Source organism: Aotus nancymaae, unplaced genomic scaffold, assembly GCF_030222135.1.
Source record: "Aotus nancymaae isolate 86718 unplaced genomic scaffold, 86718_ANA_hifiasm-v0.15.2.pri h1tg000062l, whole genome shotgun sequence".
Classification (NCBI taxonomy): domain Eukaryota; kingdom Metazoa; phylum Chordata; class Mammalia; order Primates; family Aotidae; genus Aotus; species Aotus nancymaae.
The window spans coordinates 9,571,648-9,595,485 of record NW_026988476.1 but is presented as its reverse complement, the minus strand read 5'-3'; the positions used below and the strand labels follow the sequence as shown (position 1 = coordinate 9,595,485).

Here is a 23,838-nt window from a genome sequence, read left to right as displayed (position 1 = left end):
ACTATTATGACTATCACTTATCAGCCTTTCTGTATAAACAAGCATTACATTCGCTAGTAAGAAGTCACCAATTAACAAAATAAAATTATGTTTCATTAACTTTTATATTGGTTAGTGATTAGGCTTCCAGGCAAGTATACACATACACATACATACACACACACACACACACACACACACACACACACACCCCATTATAATGACAATAAACCCAAAGTAAACAGTACTAGTAGTAGCAGTCCTATTTACTACATCCAGTTCTATTAATAATAATAACTTATTGAGCCATTAGTATTTCCCAAAAACTGTTCGTAGACTATTACATATATTATTTAATTACCACAACAGCTCTACAAGAAGGGTGGTACTTTTATTCCCATCTTACAAAAATGAAAATGAAGCACAGAGAAATGAAATAATTAAACCAAGCTCCAGAGCTCATAAGTAGTGACGCTTTTATGCTACAATACCCATGTTGTTTCATTTCACATACTATCATTAATAACCTTGGTCACCCAAGAAATATTTATTGAACACCACAGGAAAACACATTTGGAGTCCTAAATGGTTATCTTCCCTCCTTCATGAACTTTGAGGAGGAACAAGACAAACTACTGAAGGAAGAAGTCTTGGAATGTGGCTGTAAATGTTTTATATTCTATACACTGTATCACCTATTGCTAAGAAAGCATTCCCTCAGGTCAATCACTTTCATGGACGTTGTAAAAAAATAAGTCATCTCCTTAGGAAAAGCACGAAAGTGAGACAGGCGTGGATATGGAAGAGAGATGTGTTTTTACAGACTGTGTAGACTGAAGATAGCCAGAAATTATTTGACACCCCTACTGATAAAAGGTGAGGTCTATGTACCTTCCCACTGAATTTGAGTGGGCCTATTAATGATAGAAATTACACTATGAAAGGAGATCTGATGATATGACTTAAAAAAATCATATCTTGGCCAGGCGCGGTGGCTCACGCCTATAATCCCAGCACTTTGGGAGGCCAAGGTGGGCAGATCACGAGGTCAGGAGTTTGAGACCCGCCTGGCTAACATGGTGAAACCCCGTTGCTACTAAAAATACAAAAATTAGCAGGGTGTGGTGGCGTGCACCTGTAATTCCAGCTACTCAGGTAGCTGAGGCAGGAGAATTGCTCAAGCCCAGGAGGCAAAGGTTGCAGTGAGCCAAGATCACGCCACTGTACTCCAGCCTGAGCAACAGAGCGAGACTGCATCTCAAAAAAGAAAATCATATATATTTAAAGTAACACATCAAGGGCCAGGTGCGGTGGCTCACGCCTGTAATCCCAGCACTTTGGGAGGCCGAGGTGGGCAGATCACTGGAGGTCAGGAGTTTGAGACCAGCCTGGCCAACATGGTAAAACCCCGTCTCCGCTAAAAATACAAAAAAAAAAAAAAAACTAGCCAGGCGTGGTGGCACACCTGTAGTCCCAGCTACCCAGGAGGCTGGGGCAAGCGAATCGCTTGAACTCAGAAGGCGGAGGTTACAGAGAGCCAAGATTGCACCACTGCACTCCAGCCTGGACATCACAGCAAGACTCTGTCTCAAAAAAAAAAAAGTAACACATCAAGCTTCTAAGTCCTGCCATTTCATTTCTTTCCATTATTAAATTTGGAAAAATGGTAGTAAAACAATGCATCAGTCAAGAAAAACATCAAGCCAACATCTAGACTGAATTTAAATTATTCTATATGCAGCAAGAATATAAATTTACTGGTACTATCAACTCAATATTCTACTCTGAAGAAGTACCAATGGCATAATTCACTGAATTTCAGTAGCAAGTAGTTTAATTTAAATATAAGAAGCAAATATTTTAGGAATTTAAAATATTTCAAACATATGAAATCATGTGAACAACACACACAAGTAGGACACTACTCAGCTTCCTATCCTTGCCTTAAAAATCTAAGGAAAATGTCTTTTTTTTTTTCTGAAACACTGCTCATCCAAATTCTGTAATCAACCATATACCTTTTTTATTCAAAAGATATACACAAAAGTATTGCTTTCACCTCAAACAATCACTTTTATATCCAAGTTTTACTTTAATATGTTTCATTCTAACCTAAAAAGAAGGGCCCACTCCTAGGTATACTGGCTCAAAAACCCTAAAGTTATACTGCAACTCTTCCATTTAGTCAATTTTATTCTCTTTCATACCCCTGAGCAGTCCCAAATAGCCAAAGGTTCATAACGAATAACAACTTTTTAATTGTGAACTGAATCCAAATCATGACTGAGGTACAGAACTTAGCAGTAACTAAGCCAAGCACTACTCAGCATCCTGATCTCAAAGAAGCATTAGTATTCTCTACCAGTTTCCAAATATATCAAGTAGATTCTCATTATTTATGCTAGTTATATTCCAAAAAGTCACTACACATCATGAATTAGCAAATACCAGATCACTGCTCCTAAGGGTAATCAAAAAGAGTTAGCTTCCTGCTAGCCTCTGGTCACAACAATGTTATCAACTAATCAATAATAACCTTGTCTTATGTGTGCTTCTGTTTAAAGGTATCTTATTTAATATACTTATTGTTAATTTATTAACACTGAACTCACAGCCAAAAGCACCGTAATTCATGCCTAAACAAAGTTTATCTAACACATGTATTTTCTCCATAACACACATCACAACCTTCTTGTGCTTCAAACACTACATAACAGTTCAGCAGTATGCTTAGGGCATATTTTAAACACCTAAATCACCAGCAAAAAGCATAAAAATATAAAAAATGAGGTACTAAATATACTGTAAAAAGGACACTTGTTTACAGAACGAGAGCTGAAACAAGAAAGCAGAGCATCACCTTGTTTAACCTCAGTTGCCAACATGCACATTGGGCAACTCAAATTTTTCATCATTCTGAACATGTTCATGAATGGCTGCAAAAGCTTTGCATGTATTGATCTAATTTACAGATATATTTTGGCAAGTACGTGAATTCACAAACACAGATTCTATAATTAATAAAGAACAACTATAATAACTTTCATTAAGAGCCTAAACGAACCTGAAAGTCTGTTACATTTTATTACCCTTTATGATGAAAAAAATATGTGCTACAGTAATATTTCAAAATCTGAAGTCTTCAGATATCTCAAGAGTCTTCTGTGTACTTAGGCATTTAGGTAACAGCATACACACACACACACACACACACACACCCCTTCAATATATAAAGGCACTGAACATGTTTGTACATATATTCAACAAATATGTACTGAACAGCTATCATGTGTCTCACACAGCTTTAGGCACTGGGAACACAGAAGTGAAGAAAATAAAGTAATTCTCTCTCAGAGCTTATATTTAACATGGGGAGGATAAAAGAAATAAAAGCAATCAATCATCAGAGGACAATAAGAGCTATGAGGCAAAATAAGGGGATAAAGAGTAGCAGTTATTATTTTAGTTAGAGTAGACAGGGAAGGATTCTTTGAGGCAACAATTGAACCCAGACCCAAATAAAATAAAAAATTGAGCCATGCAAATGTATAAGGAAACATCATTCCAGGTAGAAGGAGCAAGTGCAAAAGACCCTGAGGTCAGTGTGCTAAAGATCACCAAAAAGGCCAGTGTCGGATGCAGGGTACTGAGAGGAAAAAGAACACAAATAAGCTAAAATTAAAGAGGCGGCCAAGGGTCCAAGGCTGTACAGTCTTGTAGGCTAAGATATAAAAGCTATGGGTTAAGTTCTGAGTGTGATAGGAAGGCACTCAGGGATTCTGAGCAAGAGAGTGACCATACTCACAATTCACATTTTAAGGGTCATCCTGCATGTTTTATGCAGAGAAAACATAGTACAGGAGAAAGGGTATAAAGAGGGAGACTACTTATAAGGCTACTATAATAAACCAGATATTAACTGCTGATGGCTTGGACTAGACCAATATGGGAGACGGTAAAAAGTGGTCAGATTCAGGCTATAAGAAAGCTGACAGGATTTGATGACAGAATAAATAGGAGATAGAAAAGAGAGAAGTAAAAAATGGCTTGAGGAGCCACCCTGAGCAACTAAGTAAATGACACTGCCACTTACTAAGACAAGGAACACTTGGGTAGAAGCAACTTGCACAGAACAGAGAAGTTTTACATGTATCAGAGATGGAATTAATGGGCAGTTCAATCAAGAGTGTCCACTCAGATTCCCTGCCAGTATTAGGAATTTTAAGGTAGTAATTTGCTGACTACTTACAAGAAGCTAAAGAGGATTCTGTGACTAACTTTGAAATTCCAACATCATTTACAGTATTTTCTTTGTTGAAAAAAAGTGTTTCCAGATCAAATACCTTTCTTAAAAATAATTTGATAAAATATAATCCAATCATAAATTGAGAACTTTCAATAATTGCTACAGTTAAATATGTAACATATATCTCTGAAGCTATCTTACTTGCTATTCAATGAAGTTAACATAATTTTTATTACCTGTGGAGTTTCATTTCATTTTCTTGATATAATTCAGTCATTACTTTAAGTTTCTGTTGAAGCTTCTGATTCTCACTTTCAAAATGTGTGTTTTCTGACTGCAAAGATGCTTGTTCAGTCTGAAGATTTTTAATATGCTCTATATAAAAATTTTAAGTCATAATTAAAGGAGTAATCATTTCAGTTGCAAATTAACATTTCAGAAAGACAAAAATTACAAAAAATAATAAATTATTAATAAACTAAACTCTTTCCATTAACGGAAAATCTATAAGGTATTTTGTTTACTCAAACGTTTTTATTGTTATTAGTTGACACATAAAAACTGTACATATTTATGTGGTACAGTATGATATTCTGATACAGGTATTCAATGTGTAATAATCTTAGGGTAATTAGCATATCCATCACCTCTAACATTTGTCATTTTGTTATGAACATTCAAAATCCTCTCTTCTAGCTATTTACAAATAAAAAAAAAGACAAATGAAGTACATTGAAGAAAAATAATAAATATATAAGTCAACTAGTCACTCCACAGTGCTACAGAACACTAGAAATCATTCCAACTATCTAGTTATAATTTTGTATCTGCTAACTAACCTTTCCTTAACCCCCTACCCTCTACACTTCCCATCCTCATATTACTATTACTATTCCACTCTCTACTAAATGAGATCAACTTTTTTAGCTCCCATATATGAGAACATGCAGCACTGCTCTTTCTGGCATGGCTTATTTCACTTAAAATAGGCTCACTCATGTTGCCACAAAACAGAATGCCATTATTTTTTGATGGCTGGATAGTGTTCAACTAAGTGTATTAATATTTTAAGTAAAGACCTATATAAATTATTTTAATTTTGGCCAGGCACGGTGGCTCATGCCTGTAATCATGGCACTTGGGAAGGCCAAAGTGGGTGGATCACCCGAGGCCAGGAGTTCAAGACCAGCCTGGCCAATATGGCAAAACCCCATCTCTACTTAAAATACAAAAATTAGTCAGACATGGTGGGAAGGGCCTGTAATCCCAGCTACTTGGGAGGCTGAGGAGGAGAACTGCTTGAACCTGGGAGGCAGAGGTTGCAGTAAGCCAAAATCACACCACTGCACTCCAGTCTAGGTGACAGAGCGAGACCCTGTCTCCAAAAAAAAAAAAAAAAAAATTGTTTTAATTTTTATTACTATTTACAGGATTCCTAAAACCTTCAACATTCTAATTCTAGCATCTAATTTTCAATTTGGGAGCTAAATGCCACTAAAGTTCTCAGGAAGGTTTTGGAGATAAGAGTTTTAAAGGGCGACATTGTAGTTCAACATTCCCTGTAAAACTATTTCCAGATGATGAATAATGCCTGTTTTTATCTAGTGAAAACTTTATCTCTCAATAATAAATTCTACCTAGCCCTCCCTTTTAAGCTAAAATTTTGATATATAAGTCAAGCTAGAAATCCGCATCTTCTCATAACAAACGCTCAAACATACTCCTAGTTTAAAATATACCAAGATTGGAGAGAAAAACACCAACTTTGTTTCAACTGCTAAACCAAGTTTTAAAAAAAATCTATAAAAATGAATAGTTCTAAATAATTATGAATGCTTTATAATGTATGCACCAATTTTTTTAAAAACCTCATTTCTCTTCTAACATAATAAATGCTGAGCTCCTCTAAAATTGAAGTATCAACTCTGAATATCTGTAATATTAAGGTACCAATATAATAACCTCAAGTCCTCTAAGATGAAGGAACGTATCATCTCCCATGACATGTATATGAATCACCACCACAAATCTTAAAAGATAAAACCCACTCTGCCTAAAGAGGGAAGTTTTGGAAATAGTATTAACAAGCAGAAAATTTTCGAATTACATTTAATGGTATTTAATTATTCTAAAACACTCATGATATGATTTGGGTTTGTGTCCCCACCCAAATTTCATGTTGAACTGTAACACCCAGTGTTAGAGGTGTGGTCTGATGGGAGGTGACTGGATCATGGGCATGATTTCTCATGGTTTATTACCATCCTCCTAGTGCTGTCTCCCCCTAGGTGATAAGAGTTCTCATGAACTGGTTGTTTAAAAGTGTATAACACCTCCCCCTTCACTCTCTTCCTCCTGCTCCCACCATGTAAGATGTGCTAGTTTCCCCTTCACCTTCCACCATGATTGTACGTTTTCCTGACACCTCCCCAGAAGCAGAAGCCTGTACAGCCTGCAAAACCATGAGTCATTTAAACCTCTTTTCTTTACAAAGTACCCAGTTTCAGGTAGCTCGTTACAGCAATGTGAAAATGGACTAATACAACCCATTAAACATACGCACCAAAAGAACATTTTAAGTAAATACATAAATATTAAATGATTAAATGTACAGGAAATTGTATGTAACTATCTTTCCACAGAAATTTTTTAATCTACATCAGAAAAAAAATTCATTGACCTAGGCTTTAAGCCATTGACAAGAACAATCACATAAAGAAATCAATGCTGGGTATTATCTCTACTAAAATTCATCATCCCTATTGTAAAACAAACAAGCAAACTACAACCCAACACTTAATTCTTAAATATACTTTTGTACCTTTTTTTTTTTTTTGACACAGAGTCTCACTTGGTCGCCCAGGCTGGAGTGCAGGGGTGAGATCTTGGCTCACTGCAACCTCCACCTCCCATGTTCAAGCAATTCTCATGCCTCAGCCTCCCAAGCAGCTGGGACTACAGGCATGCGCCACCACACCCAACTAATTTTTGTATTTTTAGTAGAGACGTGGTTTTGCCATGTTGGACACGCTGGTCTCCAACTCCCAAGCTCAAGTGATCCGCCCACTTCTGCCTCCCAAAGTGCTAGGATTACAGGTACAAGCCACCGCACCTGGCCATATTTTTGCACTTCTCCTGTAGCTATTTTGTTTTGAATTGTTTGTAACTTAACCACTGTAAATGATTACCAGAAAAGGCATAAACAGTTTGGAGGAAAATCTTCATGCTATAAATAAAAGATCAATTACAGAAATTTATCTTTCATGATCCATTAAAAAAAACAAACTTAGATATGGAAGAAGAGTACAGGCAGATATACAGTCGCCAAATATTAGTCTAGGAAAAACATAAAGATTTGCCAGGAAATTGTATTAAGGAGTGGGGTAACTGGTGAGCAAATTTCCTTGCTACTCTGGCACTTTCTACACACATTTTTTCAAATACAGCTTCCTTGAAAGTAATTTATCTTTTCCTTCTGTGAATCTCGCATGACTTTTAGTACAATGCTTTACATATAGCAACACTCTCTTAAACTAATACTAATGTTTCTTAAAATCCAAAAATAATCCAATTACTAAAATCATGTGAGTAGGATACAATCATTGTTGTTTTTTTTTTTTTTTGAGACAGAGTTTTGCTCTTGTTGCCCAGGCTGAAGTGTAATGGCGCAAACTCAGCTCACTGCAACCTTCACCTCGAGTTCAAGCGATTCTGCCTCAGCCTCTTGAGTAGCTGGGATTACAGGCACCCACCGCCACATCTGGCTAATTTTTGTATTTTTAGTAGAGATGGGGTTTCTCATGTTGGCCAGGCTGGTCTGGAACTCCCAACCTCAGTTGATCCGCCTGCCTCAGCCTCCCAAAGTGTTGGGATTACAGGTGTGAGCCACTGCACCCAGCCAGGGATATGATAATTTTTAATAACCTCTATCTTTGGTGGTTCAAGCTTTTAAAATAGTAGTATAAATGCAGTTCACTTACTGTAGAAGTTTTTGAAAATACAGGTAAGTGAAAAGAATATAAAAATCTGCCCATAATCCCATATTCAGAGATAATCATTGTTGACATCTGAGTATGTCCTCCTGGTCTTTTTTGATGCAAATGTATATGGTAAATTTTTTTAATTTTTATTTGTACAAAATGAGATGCTATTTAACCCAACTTTAAAACTTTTTAAACATACTGACAGAACTTGTTTACTTTTTGAAAATACAAACACTATCTGCAAAATAAACATAAATGTTTTCAATTAAAACAAAAACTTCATTTCTACAGGTCTAACATCACTCTCGTATGTGCTAATATACTATGCATGTGCTAATATACTACGTATGTACATTAAAGGAATGAATCATACTGCAAGTAGTACCACTACTGAAGATCAATTTTTCAATTAACAAAGACTTTCAACATTAAGTTTCAATTTGCTACTTTTTAACATCTAAAACCATACCAAACACATAACAGTGTAATACATTCAAAGATAAACATGGTTTTACATGTTTTTCTAAAAAATTCATTAATTTCACATAAATGTAGAGGAAATTGGTATGCCTTTAGCAATGACAACTAAAATCAGGACTAATGTTTCACAAATACCCAACAAGAACAAAAGTTAAAAAAAAAAATCAAATTGGATCTTCCCAAAATTAATTCAATTAATTTTTACCATTCTTTAAAAGGAAATGTACTTACTTAGAAAAACATTAAAAGTATGTATGTAGATGACCTACCTGTAAGCTCTTCCTTTGTCTTATCAACTTCAGATAACTGAATATATATTTGGTTTCTTTCTCCTTCTAAGGTTTTTAAAGAAGCATTTAACTTTAAAGAAGAGAAGGAAAAAAGTAACATTAATCAGTTATACAAAAAAAAAAACATAAAACCTCATTATAACACCCCCAACACTTTTTTATTTTATCATTTTGATGAATTATCACCTGGAATACAGAAACCAATAATGCAGCTTCCATCTAAAAAAGCCAGCAAAGTCATTAATACTTGTTAAGTCTCAGAACAAGGGATAGAGAAAAGTAGTGAATGCTTTTCACTGGATGCTTAAAAAGTGACTATTTTCATTCTATTTACTTTCAACATAAGTTTTTATTAAAGCAGCCTTCAAACTACATTACCAAGACTTCATATAGATCAGCAAAAATTAGGAAACCACTACTAGGGTGGAAAAGAGAAGAAATAAACCAGAAAAGAAGGAACCTAGTATTTACTTCTCAAAATAGGATATAGGGCAGAAGGGGTAAGAAAATACTTAGACTAGAAGAAAAAAGAATGATCGAGGGAAGTACAAGATAAAATACAAGAAACATTTTAAATATATTCTTATCTAAAAAAATGAGTACAGAACTTAGAATTTTTTATTTTAACAAATTCTAAAAATTATATAAATTTCTAAAGTTAATAATTAAAAGTAAAAAGCAATTGATGCCAAAAATTCTGATCATTTATTGAATATATTTCTATGGGAACATAAAATGGACTTTTTAAACAGTTACTAAGGAGATATGAGTTTAAACCATGTTCTCTTTCTTCCTCCCTATTCTTTATATTTATGTAATAACACAAACCTTAGCAGCATGAATCAGTTTCTTCAAAGCTCCTTTTGGAGGATTATCTACAGTGAAAATCGAAAGCACAACAATGATTCAGGAAAGTAGTACAATACGGCAAAAGACATCCAAATAATTTTATCAGTTCACTCAACCAGAGATTTATAATCCTTCTTCTTGCTACAATAAAGAATTTGGTATAAAGCAGAATGGCCTTGGACCTGCTCCCAGGAAGCTAAACAATAAAAGCACTGAAATGCCGTATCATTTAACAAGGTTCTTCAGCTCCAACTCCAAGAACAGAGTTATAGCAAGGATTCAATATTCATCTAAATATAGACCACAGTTGTTAACTATTCTTGGATTCTTACAGCATCCAAAATACGAGTAATATTATAGCCCAAGTTAAAATAACATTAAACAAGCATGAGTTTTCTCAATTAGAAAAAGATTATTTTATACATAATGAAGTAGAAATTAAAAAGTACAAACAGAACTTTATATACTTATTTTAGGGATGTAATTATTTCCAACATATTAATGTTATGAAAAAACATTTTTAATCACACTTTTTCTTCCTTAATAAATGTGTTATTTATACAGGGGGCTAGGGAAGCGAACAGAAAAATGACATAAAAGTCTGAAGAACTACCACTGGGGTCAAATGAGAGAGGGGCACATGGAACCTCCGTACTAGTTTTCGAACTTCCTATGAAGCCATATTTCAAAATAAAAAGGTTTTTTTTCAGGTCAAAGGAATTGATGTGAGAATACAAAGTGGCTATAGTGAAACTAACTTTTGCCACTTTTGCCAACTTTAGAGCACAACCAGCAATGGCAATAACAATTTGGATGCCTAAGATTAAAAGTAGTGTACCCATCTGAACCTCTGACAAAAGCAAAAGAAATATCCTGAAGTATTCATTTATAGAACATTCATTTTTCAAACTAGTCACTCATCCATTTGATTAGCTTACAGTACAGGGGAAAATAGGCATTGAAATGATTATGATGGAATGTTGAAAATTGCTATAATAAAGATATGTATAATATACAAAGGAAACAGAGGGGGGAGGCTGTGTGTCTGAGCAGTTGGAGAAAGACTTACTGAAAAGGCAGTACTCCAGCTAAAGTTAACTATAAGGGATGGTGAGAAAAGACAGTGTGCTGCAGACAGACAGAACATGCCAAAGTAAAAGCATATAAAGAACATGGTGCACACAAGGAACAAAAAGGAAATAGAAGAGCTAGTCACCATTTTAGCAAAAGAAGATGAGTCATGACTTAATACCTAAGTAAGCACCATTTTCCGATTCACTGTTCATTTCTAATTCCAAGTTATCATCATCCGTTATCTCTTCTCCAAGTATAGCGGCCCAATCTTTCATCTTTATCAAGCGTTCAGTCAGAATCTTGACATTTAACAAAGGGGAAAAACAGAGAGGGTAATGCCTTATACTAACAGCTTTATAACTTCTGAATGTACAGTTATAGTTTGAAAATCAATCCACATAAGTAATAGCACAAGAGCTCTTATTTTCCACCTGTTATTAAGATATTTGTAAAGTCTTAAGACTATAACATTTATTGACTTTTAAGCTCGGCAAGATAAAAATCAAAACTAGTTATTCCCAAATCAAGTAAGTACATATTAATATTATACAATTAAAAAGTAGTAAAATATTTTTGAATATAACATTTCTCACATGCCACAAATAACAGTGGCCTAATTAACATGAGAGTAAATTCTGTGTGACATCAAACACATGTGCAGTGAGATAAATAACGTATAAAAAGATTGTAGATTTTTACTTGATTTATTCAAGCAAACAATTAATTGAGGAGTTCAACTGAGATAAAGACATTTATAAAAGAGAATTTGAATGGAACATTAGAGGTTTTCCAAAAGTACTTTTTAAATGTTGTTTAATAAAGAAATATTGTCTAACACTACTGATAATCAAATGATGTATCATGTATTCCACTGGAGGGACCCACCTAAAAATATGCTCTGCTCTATAATTTTCACCCTTCAATCTCCTCCCTCTCTTCAGAGTTCCAGGCACAAATAACATGGCCTACAGCTTTTAGCAGAGCTTGAGATTAGCATCTTATTCTTGTTATGTAAAAGAATCTCAAACCCTTTAGTAGAGTAAGTTTAGAAATAAATAAACAAATAAATAAAGCAATATGCCACAGCGAGGCATGGTGGCTCACGCCTGTAATCCCAGCACTTTGGGAGGCTGAGGTGGATCACTAGGTCAGGAGATCAAAACCAGCCAGGCCAAGATGGTGAAACCCCATCTCTACTACAAATACAAAAAAAATTAGCCAGGCGTGGTGGCGGGTGCCTGTAACCCTATCTACTTGGGAGGCTGAGACAGAGGATTGCTTGAACACCGGAGGCAGAGGTTGCAGTGAGCCAAGATTGCACCACTGCACTCCAGCCTGGGCAACAGAGTGAGACTCTGTCTCCAAAAAAAAAAAGTATTCCTCTCCATGAAAGTACATACACCAGTTAAAGATATTCAATATATCTAACCATGTGTCCAATTTCTCAAACTCTTCCCAACATCCTCTTAACAGGAGCAGATAACATCCTGAAGAGAAAAAGTAAAAACCATTATTTTTATTTCTTTATTAAATACGTAGGCTAAAAAAAAAGGACACAAAGAATGTTCATATAAATATGTATGTGTATGTGTATGTACATCCTACAAATCTGTAAGTCTTCAAGAAACATTTGAAAATCTGGCCAAATATGTTATGAAAATACGTTGTGATAATAAAAACAGCTAAAAAATAGTTTTCAGATTTCAGAGTTAGTATAAAATTCTAGCCAACTTGGTCACTAAAACCAGTAGAGCCATTTACCTTGATGTGATTTTCTTTATCATTTAGAACTTGTTCTGCATGTACTTTGGAGTCTTCAAATGTTATTTTCTGTTTATTAAGTTCACTCACTTGTTCTTTCCATACTTCAGCTTCGTGCAAAAGCTGAAAATGAACATTTCAAAAAATGTAACTCATCACACGGGTAAATCATTAAAAGACACTAAGAAGGCACTGTGCAGCTACTTAAAAAAGAAAGAAAGACACGGCTCCTGTTTTCAAAAAACCTTCGGAATAGGGTAGTGTAAAATAACATACACATTCTTCAAATAGTTTATATCATATATGTATATTAAATAAAAGTTTTCTGAGACATACATATCTTAGATTTGATCATTTACCATTCCTTATATATCCCATATAAAATGCCATATCTTACTTGCATTAAAATTTATTTTTTAAATCATTGTGCAATTTTGTACTTAAAGTAACTAAACTTTAGAAATACCATTAATCTAGAACAGATCAGATTCTGCACAAACAATATTCTACTGTATATACTTTTACAGGAAAGAAAAGCCTTTCTGAACACGACACAAAAAGTAAAGATCATTATAAAAGGTAGACTTGACTACATAAAGCTTAAAAGCTTCACAAATCAAATATAACACAAAAGAAATTTAAAGACAAATAACTAGAAAGGATTTTTTTTTTTTTAGAGGCAGGGTCTCATTCTGTCATCCAAGCTGGACTATAATCTCAAACTACTGGGCCCAAGATATTCTCTCATCTCTGTCTCCCAAGCAAGTAGACTACAAGCACATGTCACCATAAACTGCTATTTTGTTGCTGTTGTTGTAGAGTCAGGGTCTTGCAATGTTGCCCAGACTGATCTTGAACTCCTGGTCTCAAGTGATCTACCCACATGGACCTTCCAAATCACTGGGATTACAGGTGTGACCCACTGCACCCCACCAAGAAAGGAATTCATAACATTTTAGCATGCAAAGAGCTCTTAGAAGTCAATAAGAAAAACAAAGAAAAAAAGGTTGAGCAGGCAATTCACAAAAGAAATGGGTCATATATATAAAGAAGTCTAAATGTATTTAGTCTTTAAAACTCTGTTCTACCAAATAGTAATTATTGGATTTCTCTGCAAAACTAAGCCTTCATTAGCATATTTCCTTACACATGAAAAATGAATCCTTTTCTATGCATAAATAAAAGAATCAAATGATACAGGTAAAAACAAATGAGAATTCAAGAAAAAAATTCACACTTGGTGATTAGGTCATCTCTCCTGAGTTAATACAGAGATTGAGTACACAGCATGCAGTATTAAAACATTAGAGAAGGAGTGCATTATTGGAACATGGAATCAGTGAATACAGACAATTTCAAGAACTTTGATGATTAAAAGGGAGTTAGATGAAAGCAGTTGTAAAGAGTAAGACTGACCTAGGTGAAATATTTTCCAAGGTGGAAAAGGTCACTTTTGATTGTAACATAGTAATTTAACACAGGATTTACCACCACTTTCTCCTCACATCTATTAAAATGGGAGAAAAGAGATTTTTTTTTAAGGCATAAACCCACAAGGAAAAAAAGAATAGGCGATGAGACCAAAGATAACTGTAGAAGTAGAAAATGGAAAGAGATGGAAGTGTAATAAAAAGACTCCACAGGCAAAACCCTACAGGGTTATTCTTTGGAGAGATGGAACCTGAGACTCTAGGACATCTATCCAGGTGAAGGTAGAAGTAACATACTGAAAACATAAAAGTATTAACAGGAAATTGACTTAACTAAACAGTGAGATACTGGCACTCTTTTCCTGACTGAGCTGCAAGGCTACTGGCAAACAGGTTTATACCTCCAAAATGGGACCTGTGGAAGACTCGTCCCTGTGGAAACAGTCTTCAAATACCAACAAGTAAGAATCCTCCAATTAGAAATACCCTAACCTGGCCAGGCACAGTGACTCACGCCTGTAATCCCAACATGCTGAGGCGGAGAGAGGCAGATCACTTGAGGTCAGGAATTCAAGACCAACCTGACCAACATGGTGAAACCCCATCTCCACTAAAAGCACAAAAATTAGCCAGATGGGTGGTGCGTGCCTGTAATCCAACCTACTCATAAGGCTGAGGCAGGAGAATCACTTGAATCCAGGCAGCAGAGGTTGCAGTGAGCCGAGATCGCACCCTGCACTCCAGCCTGGGCAACAAAGTGAGTCTGTCTCAAAAAAAAAAAAAAAAAAAGAAACAAAAGAAACACTCTAATCCGATTATCCTATAGAAAAGCCCACCAGTGGCCAGGCACAGTAGCTCAGTAATCCCAGCACTTTGGGAGGCCAAGGTGGGCGGATCACAAGGTCAAGAGATCAAGACCATCCTGGACAACATGGTGAAACCCCATCTCTACTAAAAATACAAAAATTAGCTGGGTGTGGTGGCGTGCGCCTGTAGTCCCAGCTAGTTCAGTGCCAGAGGCAGGAGAATTGCTTGAATCTGGGAAGCAGAGGTGGCAGTGAGCCAAGACCATGCCACTGCACTCCAGCCTGGTGACAGAGCAAGACTCCATTGAAAGAAAAGGAAGGAAGGATGGAAGTTGGAAGGAATGAAGGAAGGAAGGAAGGAAGGAAGGGGCAAGCAAGCAGGGAAGGAAGAGAAAGAAAGAAAGAGAGAGAGAAAGAGAGAGAGAGAGAAAGAGAGAGAGAGAAAAGCCTGCCAGTGACAAATACAGAGCTTCCAGTTAGATTTGAAAGCTACAGTATTATATGAGCAGCCAGCCATGAATCACCAAACATCTTAATGAAGAATCTTTCAGATAAGACACAAACCAAAAAGAAAAAAGGAAAAAAAAAAAAGAAAGAAAGGAAACAGGAAACTCAGGGAACTGCAAACTCCTCAATAGCCTCAGCAAGATAAGACATGCATCCATGAAACAAGAAAAAGGCGTAAACAAAACAAACAAAACCTCTTGTAAGTGAAAAACATGAGAAAACGTGAGAAAAAATGAACAGAAGTTTCAAAGACACAAAATAAAGATTTTTAAACACTTATCATATAAACTATCCACCAAAAAAGTATGAGATAATTCAAGTAAATGTCTCAGAACTGAATTCAGATCAAGAGTTTCCAGATCAAATATGTCCAACAAAATACATACTTAAAAAAAAAAAACCCCACACCAAGGCACATCATCATGTAATTTCAGAGAATAGGAAACAATAAGAAGATATTAAAAACTTCCAGGGAGGAAAAAGCAGATTACCAAAAATGTTCAATTATCTGAATAGCTTCTGACTTCTCGAAAGCAATACTGGAAAGTCAAGACAATGGAGTGACAGTGTCAAAATTCTGAGAAAAAAAAATGTCAACTGAGAATATATTCAATGAAAATATCAACAAGTATGAGAAACAAGACATTCTCAGGCATGAAAGTTCTAAAAAAAATTACCTCCTATACTTCTTCCTCAGAAACTTAACCAGAAGAATTAACCACAAAAGAGCAAGTCTTACATATAGGAAATAGAAGATCTAGCACTGGAGAAAGACAAGGGAATCATTGGGATGGGAGTGAACTGAAATCTCAGGACACAGAACAGAACATACACCTGCAAAATAAGTTCTTATTAAACCAAGAGAGACCCGAGAAAAAAACTGCTTCAAGAAAAAAGAAATGATACAGGACAAAAATGAATATTGGGAAAAAAAAAAAAAAGAAAATGAAATTCACAGATTAACCCAAGCATTTCAAGGCATGAATAAGATATCTGTATATCTGGAAGACAGCATACAGATGAACTGGATAAGTGTACAAGAAATGAAACAATTATTAACTCTAAGGAAAATATTGGATAAGACAGCATATGTAACAAGAACAAACCATGTGGCTCTGATGTGAGTAATATTTGGAAAATTATAATAATTTAATCACTGAAAAATTTTCCCACTGAAAAATTATAATTATACTGGCAAAGCAGAAGAAGAAATATAAGGTGGGAATATCTACATATATGGGGGAGAGAAAGGGCAAATGCCACACCCTCATTTGATCTGCCACCAGAACTGCTTCTATCTTTAGGCCCCAGATCTATAACTTCAATAATTCTAACTTGTATTCTCTGTAACCCTTCAGTCTGGCTTTAAGAAGTTGGTTATGATTACAAAAATGCTAAATGCCCTGGCTTACCTTCCCTGCTCTGGGGGTAGAGGGTGCCAAAAGTATACAATTTTTTTTTTTTTTTTGAGACATAGTCTCACTCTGTTGCCCAGGCTGTAGCACAGTGGTATGATCTCAGCTCACTGCAACCTCCACCTCCTGGGTTCAAGCGATTCTCCTGCCTCAGCCTTCAGAGTAGCTGGGACTAAAGGCACGTGCCAACACGCCTAGCTAATTTTTGTATTTTTAGTAGAGATGGGGTTTCACCATGTTGGCCAGGATGGTCTCGATCTTTTAACCTCATGATCCACCCACCTCAGCCTCCCAAAGTGCTGAGGTTACAGTGTGAGCCACCACACCTGGCCAAAAGTATACACTTTTGTATACTATACAAGAGACACAGACACTGTAGGATGTATGAGAGACTGTCCTGCTCTCATGCTCTCCAGGAAAAGCCTACACCTGTCCCCACCATGGGTCAGTCATGAGGATGCCAAGAACATGTATAAATACATATTTACAAGTTGAAGAGTCCCTACAGAGCACAAACCTGTTTCTGGCTTTCCTGAAGTTGAGAATTTTCATTCAAAGCATCTTTTATTGCTATCTTCAGTCGCTCTTCATTCATTTGAAATATCTTGAAGGTCATTTTGGCCTAAGTAAAACAAAAAATATCAACTTTGTAACAATTAATTTAATACATAGCTCATCTTTACACATACTCCCTAGAACACAGTATTAAATAAAGGCAAAACCATGCCAATATTAACAGCAGAGGCAGCATGGTGTAGCAGAAAAAAGGCTTGTATAGAATCTGGGTCTAGTCCTGTCTCTCCCACTAACTTGCTACGATGTAACCTTGAACAAATGATTTAACGTCTTATAACTTTCTATGTACTATGCAGCAAATTTTGATAACTATTTATTCTGTCCCCACTACTAAAATTTAAACTTCATGGGGACTTTTTTGTCTATTAATGTTAAGTGTCAAGCAACCAGTGCTCAATACATAGTAATAGCTCAATAAACACTTATCTATTGAAAAGATGAACTTTTCTGAAGTACTTCATGTTAAAAAAAAAAAAAATACAAGCTGGACACGATGGCTCATGCCTATAATCCCAGCACTCTGGGAGTTCGAAGTGGGTTGATCACTTGAGCTCAGGAGTTGGAGACCAGCCTGGCCAACATGGGTGAAACGCCATCTCTACTAAAAATACAAAACTTAGCCAGGTATGGCAGCGCATGCCTGGAATCCCAGCTACTCAGGAGGCTGAGGCAGGAGAACTGCTTGAACCCGGGAGGAGAAGGTTGCAGTGAGCCAAGATCGTGACACTACACTCCAGTCTGGGCAACAAAGCCATGCTTATTCATCTAGGCATTGCTAAAAATATATATAAAAATAAAAATATATATCCCTGGGATCCACTATATCTCAAATCCTATTATATCTTATTTCTTAATTTTAAAAAATTAAATTAAAATCAGTTTAAAAGCAACAGACCTATTAGACTAATTCAACTTACTTCAGCTACTTGTGATTTGATGGATTTTGACTCATCTTCTAGAGACTGTATCCTTTGTGAAATATCTGCCATCTAGAAAGACAGTATCAGGCAATAAATATTTACTAAACTGTAGTTTTCAAAATGCCATATATATTAGATACACTGTTAACCTAACACTTTTGCTCCATAAGTGAGAGCTCAAATTAAGAAACTTTCTCAGTTTATTTAGCCATATGCTTACAGGTATTTTATATGAACATTATATAACAAGAGTATCTCACATCAACTTTAATATTTCGTAACATTTAAGTTATATAGGCTGAAGATAAGTCCACAAACATGTTTTACTAAATAATCTCACATACATCAAGATTTTCATTAAGACAGATTTTTTCAAAAGAAAAAGTTATAATGTTCTTAACATACATGTTAATTACAAATACACACTATGTAGATGATTATTGCTTTTATTTATTATGAGCTACTTCCATAGTGCATATAGAAAATTTTTATAAAAATATGTAAGAAATTTAACACAATAACATCTAAGGGGAAGTGAAAAGAGTGGATCTAGAAAATTTTGCTCCCTAATTTACAACTTTCTGTATTCTTTACATTTTTTACAATAATGTAATACTTTAACCAGTATCATATTAATTTTTCAAAGCTTGGTAACTTTCTTTTTCTTAAATTCTCCTCAAATAAAAAAGCCTTACCAATTTGTCTTGCTCAGAATGTTTAGATTTCTCTTCTTTTAACTCTTTTTCTAGACAGAGTATTTCATCTTCAAGTTCAGAATTGGACCTGTTCAGCTTTTCACAGGTTGCCTAAAAGAGAAAGCCAACTTAGGTTGGGTGTGGTAGCTCACGCCTATAATGCTAGCACTTTGGGAGGCCAAGGCGGGTGGATCACCTGAGGCCAGGAGTTGGAGACCAGCCTGACCAACATGGAGAAACCCCATCTCCACTAAAAATACAAAAAGTTAGCTGGGAGCAGTGGTGCATGCCTGTAATCTCAGCTACTTGGGAGGCTGAGGCAGGAGAATCACTCGAACCCAGGAGGCAGAGGTTGCGGTGAGCCGAGATCACGCCATTGCACTCTGGCCTGGGCAACAAGAGTGAAACTCCATCTCAAAAACAAAAAAAAGAGAGAAAGCCAACTTCATAAAATAGATGTGAGAATTTTTCATTAGGGCAAATCAGATGCACATAATCAAAAGTATGTACTGTAAGTTAAAAACTTTCATTTATAAATTTGCTCATTTTTATAATATCAAAATAACAGCAATTCTAGCAGTGGTCAGCAAAGTGCTATAAAGAGCCAGAGAATACTTCAGGCTCGTAGGCCATGCAGTCTTTGTTGCAATTACTCAACTATGCCATTGTACTGACAAACAAAAGCGATACCTAAATGAATGAGCATGGCTGTGTTCCAATAAAATGTTTTACAAAAACAAGTGGAGTCCACTAGGCACAGTTTGCCAAACACTGCTTAAAAGCATTATAAAGAAAAAAAAATGAGAAATAAAGGTAATTTAGGAGGGGCACAGTGGCTCACACCTGTAATCCCAGCACTTTGGGAGGCCAAGACAGGGGGATCACAAGGTCAGGTGTTCAAGACCAGACTGGCCAACAGTGTGAAACCCCGTCTCTACTAAAAAATACAAAAATTAGCTGGGCATGGTGGCTCATGCCTGTAATCCCAGCTACTTGGGAGGCTGAGGTAGGAGAATTGCTTGAACCGGGACCCAGGAGGCAGAGGTTGCAGTGAGTTGAGATTGTGCCACTGCACTCCAGCCTGGGCTATAGAGCAAGACTCCATCTCAAAAAAAAAAAGAAGCTAATTTAATTAAAGGCATGACACTAAAAATAATAATAATAATAAACCAATCAAGACTGCTTCATAGTAATATTCCACATTGAATTAAGATATATTTTCTATGCCTTTTTAATTTAAAATGATTAGTTATTGGATTATTTCAACTGGATTTTAAATACTATAAGAAACATACCTCTGATATTTGTGATCCTTCAACAAACTTGTTTAAAAAAAAAATAAACCAAAAGATTCAAAGAATTGAATGCAGGCAAAAATAAAAGCAGAAAAAAATACATACTACATTATAATGATTTAAAAATTTGTTTACACTTATTACCCCAAATTTGACTATTTCATTATAGGAATTCCCTGACCTACATCAAAATTACTCTACTGGTTTGATTTTATCTACAGATTCAGTATCTTAATATTTTTTTAAAGTATACCACATTATAGTTAGAATTCAATTATGATTACTATTACTGAAAATAGCATGTTAAAAAATCACTAAAATTGAAGAAAATTTTCCAAAATGTTGAATGCAGCTAAAAATGCAGCTAATTTTACTCCTATAATAATTCATTACCTTGAGAACTGGTGTGAATATTTTATCCTCATTATTACCAAGCTTGAGTAAATGTCTTTGCTCCCTACTTTCTCCTGTTAGCATGCCAAATGCCTTCTAAAATTCTTTTTATTTATCAAAATAATAAATTACTACTGGGAGAGTAGTTAAGATGGAGGGTCAACAAATAAAATATAATTTCAACAAGTTCTTGAAGATAACAGGCAGGCCGGGTGCGGTAGCTCACGCCTGTAATCCCAGCACTTTGGGAGACCGAAGCAGGCAGATCACGAGGTCAAGAGATCGAGACCATCCTGGCCAACATGGTGAAATCTTGTCTCTACTAAAAATACAAAAAATAGCCGGGCATGGTGGCATATGCCTGTGGTCCCAGCTACTCGGGACTGAGGCAGAAGAACCGCTTGAACCCAAGAGGCGGAGGTTGCAGTGAGCCGAGATTGCGCCACTGCACTCCAGCCTGGTGACAGAGCAAGACTCCATCTCAAAAAATAAAATAAAGATAGTAATAGCCAACAAATGAAGAAAATATTAAGAAACTTATTTTATTTGGAATCCAATTTATAACTTCCTTTTGGACTCTACTAGGAAATTCTTAATCACAACACATAGACTTTCTGATGATTATGGACAACAGTGATTGAGAACTGCCAGACTGTACTAACTTATCAAAAGTACAAGGTCTACTCATTCTATTTTAATATTTGCAGATGCAGGTGTCCTCTGCTATGCTTTGTCACTACTCTGCTTTTCACAACACTTCCATATCTCAACAGTAGTAAGGCACTCCCATGACTTACCCTAATCTTACTTTTAGCTAAATTACAAGTTACCATGTTTTCCTTCCTTAAAATTAAGTAAATCATACTTGGCTCAGGAAAGCCTATTTCAAGCATTATCTTCCCAAACTCTTCATTCAGTGACATCATGTTGGTAGCCTGAAACTGGCCATGGTGGAAGTATACTACAGAACTCAGCAAATGCTACAAATAAGGCTACTTTTAAAAAAAATAGTTGTTAAACATTTATCAACATACTGTTACTTTTAATGTAAATTTCTGGCCTAATTCTAGTTAGTTCTTAATATCCTCAGGATGAAAGTAAAGGCAAATACAGTCATAATTTACATAATTCGTTGTTGCCAACTATTCCTAAGTTTGTAAAAACGAATCCTATTTCTCCTTTCTAGAGCAAACTGAGTCAAAAAAGGAATAATCACCTTAATACTTTTCCCAGGAATGACAGAATGAAGAGTTTCTATATAGCTTCTAATTCCTTGAATATAAACATGCCTCACTCAAAACAAGTTAGCAAGAAAAGCTCAATTTTTTATTTATTTTATGCTACCTACTAATGTTCCATTTCCTAGATTAACTTTCTTCTTTAAGTTTTAACAACCAGAGATACTCTTTCACATTTCTTTCAAATACTTAGTTTTCAGAAAATATATTTTTAAAGTTTTTGTTACTTAGTACTTTTTTCCCAGATTTTAAAATTATACCATTTGGTTTTTTACCTCCAAACTTTGTGCTTCTGTTGCCTCCTTCTCAAAGCTGGCATCCTTTAAAGATGATTCTACTTCATAGCCTTCATACTGAAACAAAACACCACCACAAGTAAAAACTCTACCAATTTTATTCTAAATCTTATCTGGATAGATGCCTAAGAAGCAGACAGAATCCATTTCCACATGTACATTAAATTTACTTGGATTTACTTAGCTTTAAGTTTTTCAAATCTGACCACTGTAACAACCAATGCCAGAGCAGCTAACACATTACAAACCACTAGCTCAGGCAACAAATGCTAGAACTTCACCCCTAGGACTAAAGTCTGCTTCTCAGAGAACACGTATTAGCAGGTAACTCATATTAGCACCTTTTACTAAAAATAAGGTAAAAACTCTAATGTAAGGTTGTACTGAAGATTATCCAAAGGTTTACTCAAAAAGCATATTTTTATGTAAGCTGCCTAATTATGCCCCCAACAAGTAAACCTCTTCTTTAAGCCTATTCATTAAAGAGAAATTTATAGTAACTGACCATCAAAACTTTTCACTTTTAATTCATACCAGACAACAAAACAAGTGTGGCATGTAAAAATCTTTAAAACTACGGAATGACCATCAAAAAATGAAAGGAACAATACAATATATAATGCTATAAGATTTGGCAAAATGTACTTCAAGGATTCAAAAAAAAGTGATTAAACTGAAGACTAGATTATTCTGGATCATGACAAAAATACCAAAAAAAACAGTATCTGTCTGAAAGCCTCAGATAGCTATCAAACCAGTGAGAATTTGTGAAAGAAGTAGAAATCCCCTATTCCCCCTAAAAGAAGAGGCTGATGGGCTGAGAAACTAAGCAGAGTAGGAGACTCAGAAGCTGAGAAAAAAAACGTGCAGTTCAGGACCTGCCAAGTCAGATGAACCAGTGTAGCTCAGGCTTTAAGATGGGACCCTGTGCTTGGCTAAACAATGACCTCTCCAAAGATGTCTATGTTCTACTCCCTAGAATGTCCAGGTGTAATAAAGGATCTTAAGATGGAAAGAGCATCCAAAATTATTTTGGTGGGCCCAATATAATGCCAAGGGTCCTTATAAGGAGGAGGCAAGAGGGCCAAACTTAGAAAAGAATGATATGATATTAAGATAGAAGCAGAAATTGGGAGGATGTAGCTATGAGCCAAGGTATGCTGGCAGACTCTAGAATCTAGAAGAGACAAGACACAGATTCTCTTCAAGAACATGCATAAAGAAACAGACTTGCTGCTATCTTAATTTTTGCCCGTAAGATTGGTTTTGAGGCTAGGTATGGTAGCTCATGCCTGTAATCCCAGCACTTTGGGAGGCCAAGGTGAGAGAATCACTTGAGGCCAAGAGTTCAAGAGCAGCCTAGGCAACATAGTGAGATCCCATCTCTACAACAAAACTAAGTTTTTAAAAGATCAGTTCTAGACTCTGACCTTCAAAATTGTAAGACGATAAATGTGTGTTGTTTTATACCATTAAGTTTATAGTAATTTATTACAGTAGCAAAAGAAAATTAATGTCCTTACCAACCTAAACTGGCTACCTTGGCCGGGCACAGTGGCTCATGCCTTGAATCCCAGCATTTTGGGAGGCCGAGGTGGGTGGATC

General features: G+C 35.7%; 1 protein-coding gene across 12 annotated transcripts in view; it reads right to left on the bottom strand.

Annotated features, from left to right (window-relative positions):
- Nucleotides 1–23,838, bottom strand: part of MIA2 (MIA SH3 domain ER export factor 2) — a 104,344-nt gene that overhangs the window by 35,226 nt on the left and 45,280 nt on the right. For 6 of the 12 annotated variants that reach the window (XM_064365812.1, XM_064365814.1, XM_064365820.1 and 3 more), the window contains 10 exons: nt 22,213–22,290; nt 20,307–20,333; nt 19,012–19,122; nt 18,314–18,385; nt 17,338–17,442; nt 12,663–12,785; nt 11,080–11,200; nt 9,807–9,853; nt 8,958–9,048; nt 4,462–4,600 (listed from right to left, as the gene is read on the bottom strand). In XM_064365812.1, the coding sequence (XP_064221882.1) occupies nt 4,462–4,600; nt 8,958–9,048; nt 9,807–9,853; nt 11,080–11,200; nt 12,663–12,785; nt 17,338–17,442; nt 18,314–18,385; nt 19,012–19,122; nt 20,307–20,333; nt 22,213–22,290 (914 nt within the window). Of the gene's footprint in view, nt 1–4,461; nt 4,601–8,957; nt 9,049–9,806; nt 9,854–11,043; nt 11,201–12,662; nt 12,786–17,337; nt 17,443–18,313; nt 18,386–19,011; nt 19,123–20,306; nt 20,334–22,212; nt 22,291–23,838 lie in introns of those variants that run through there. The other 6 variants (XM_064365813.1, XM_064365815.1, XM_064365821.1 and 3 more) reach the window with 2 other exon arrangements.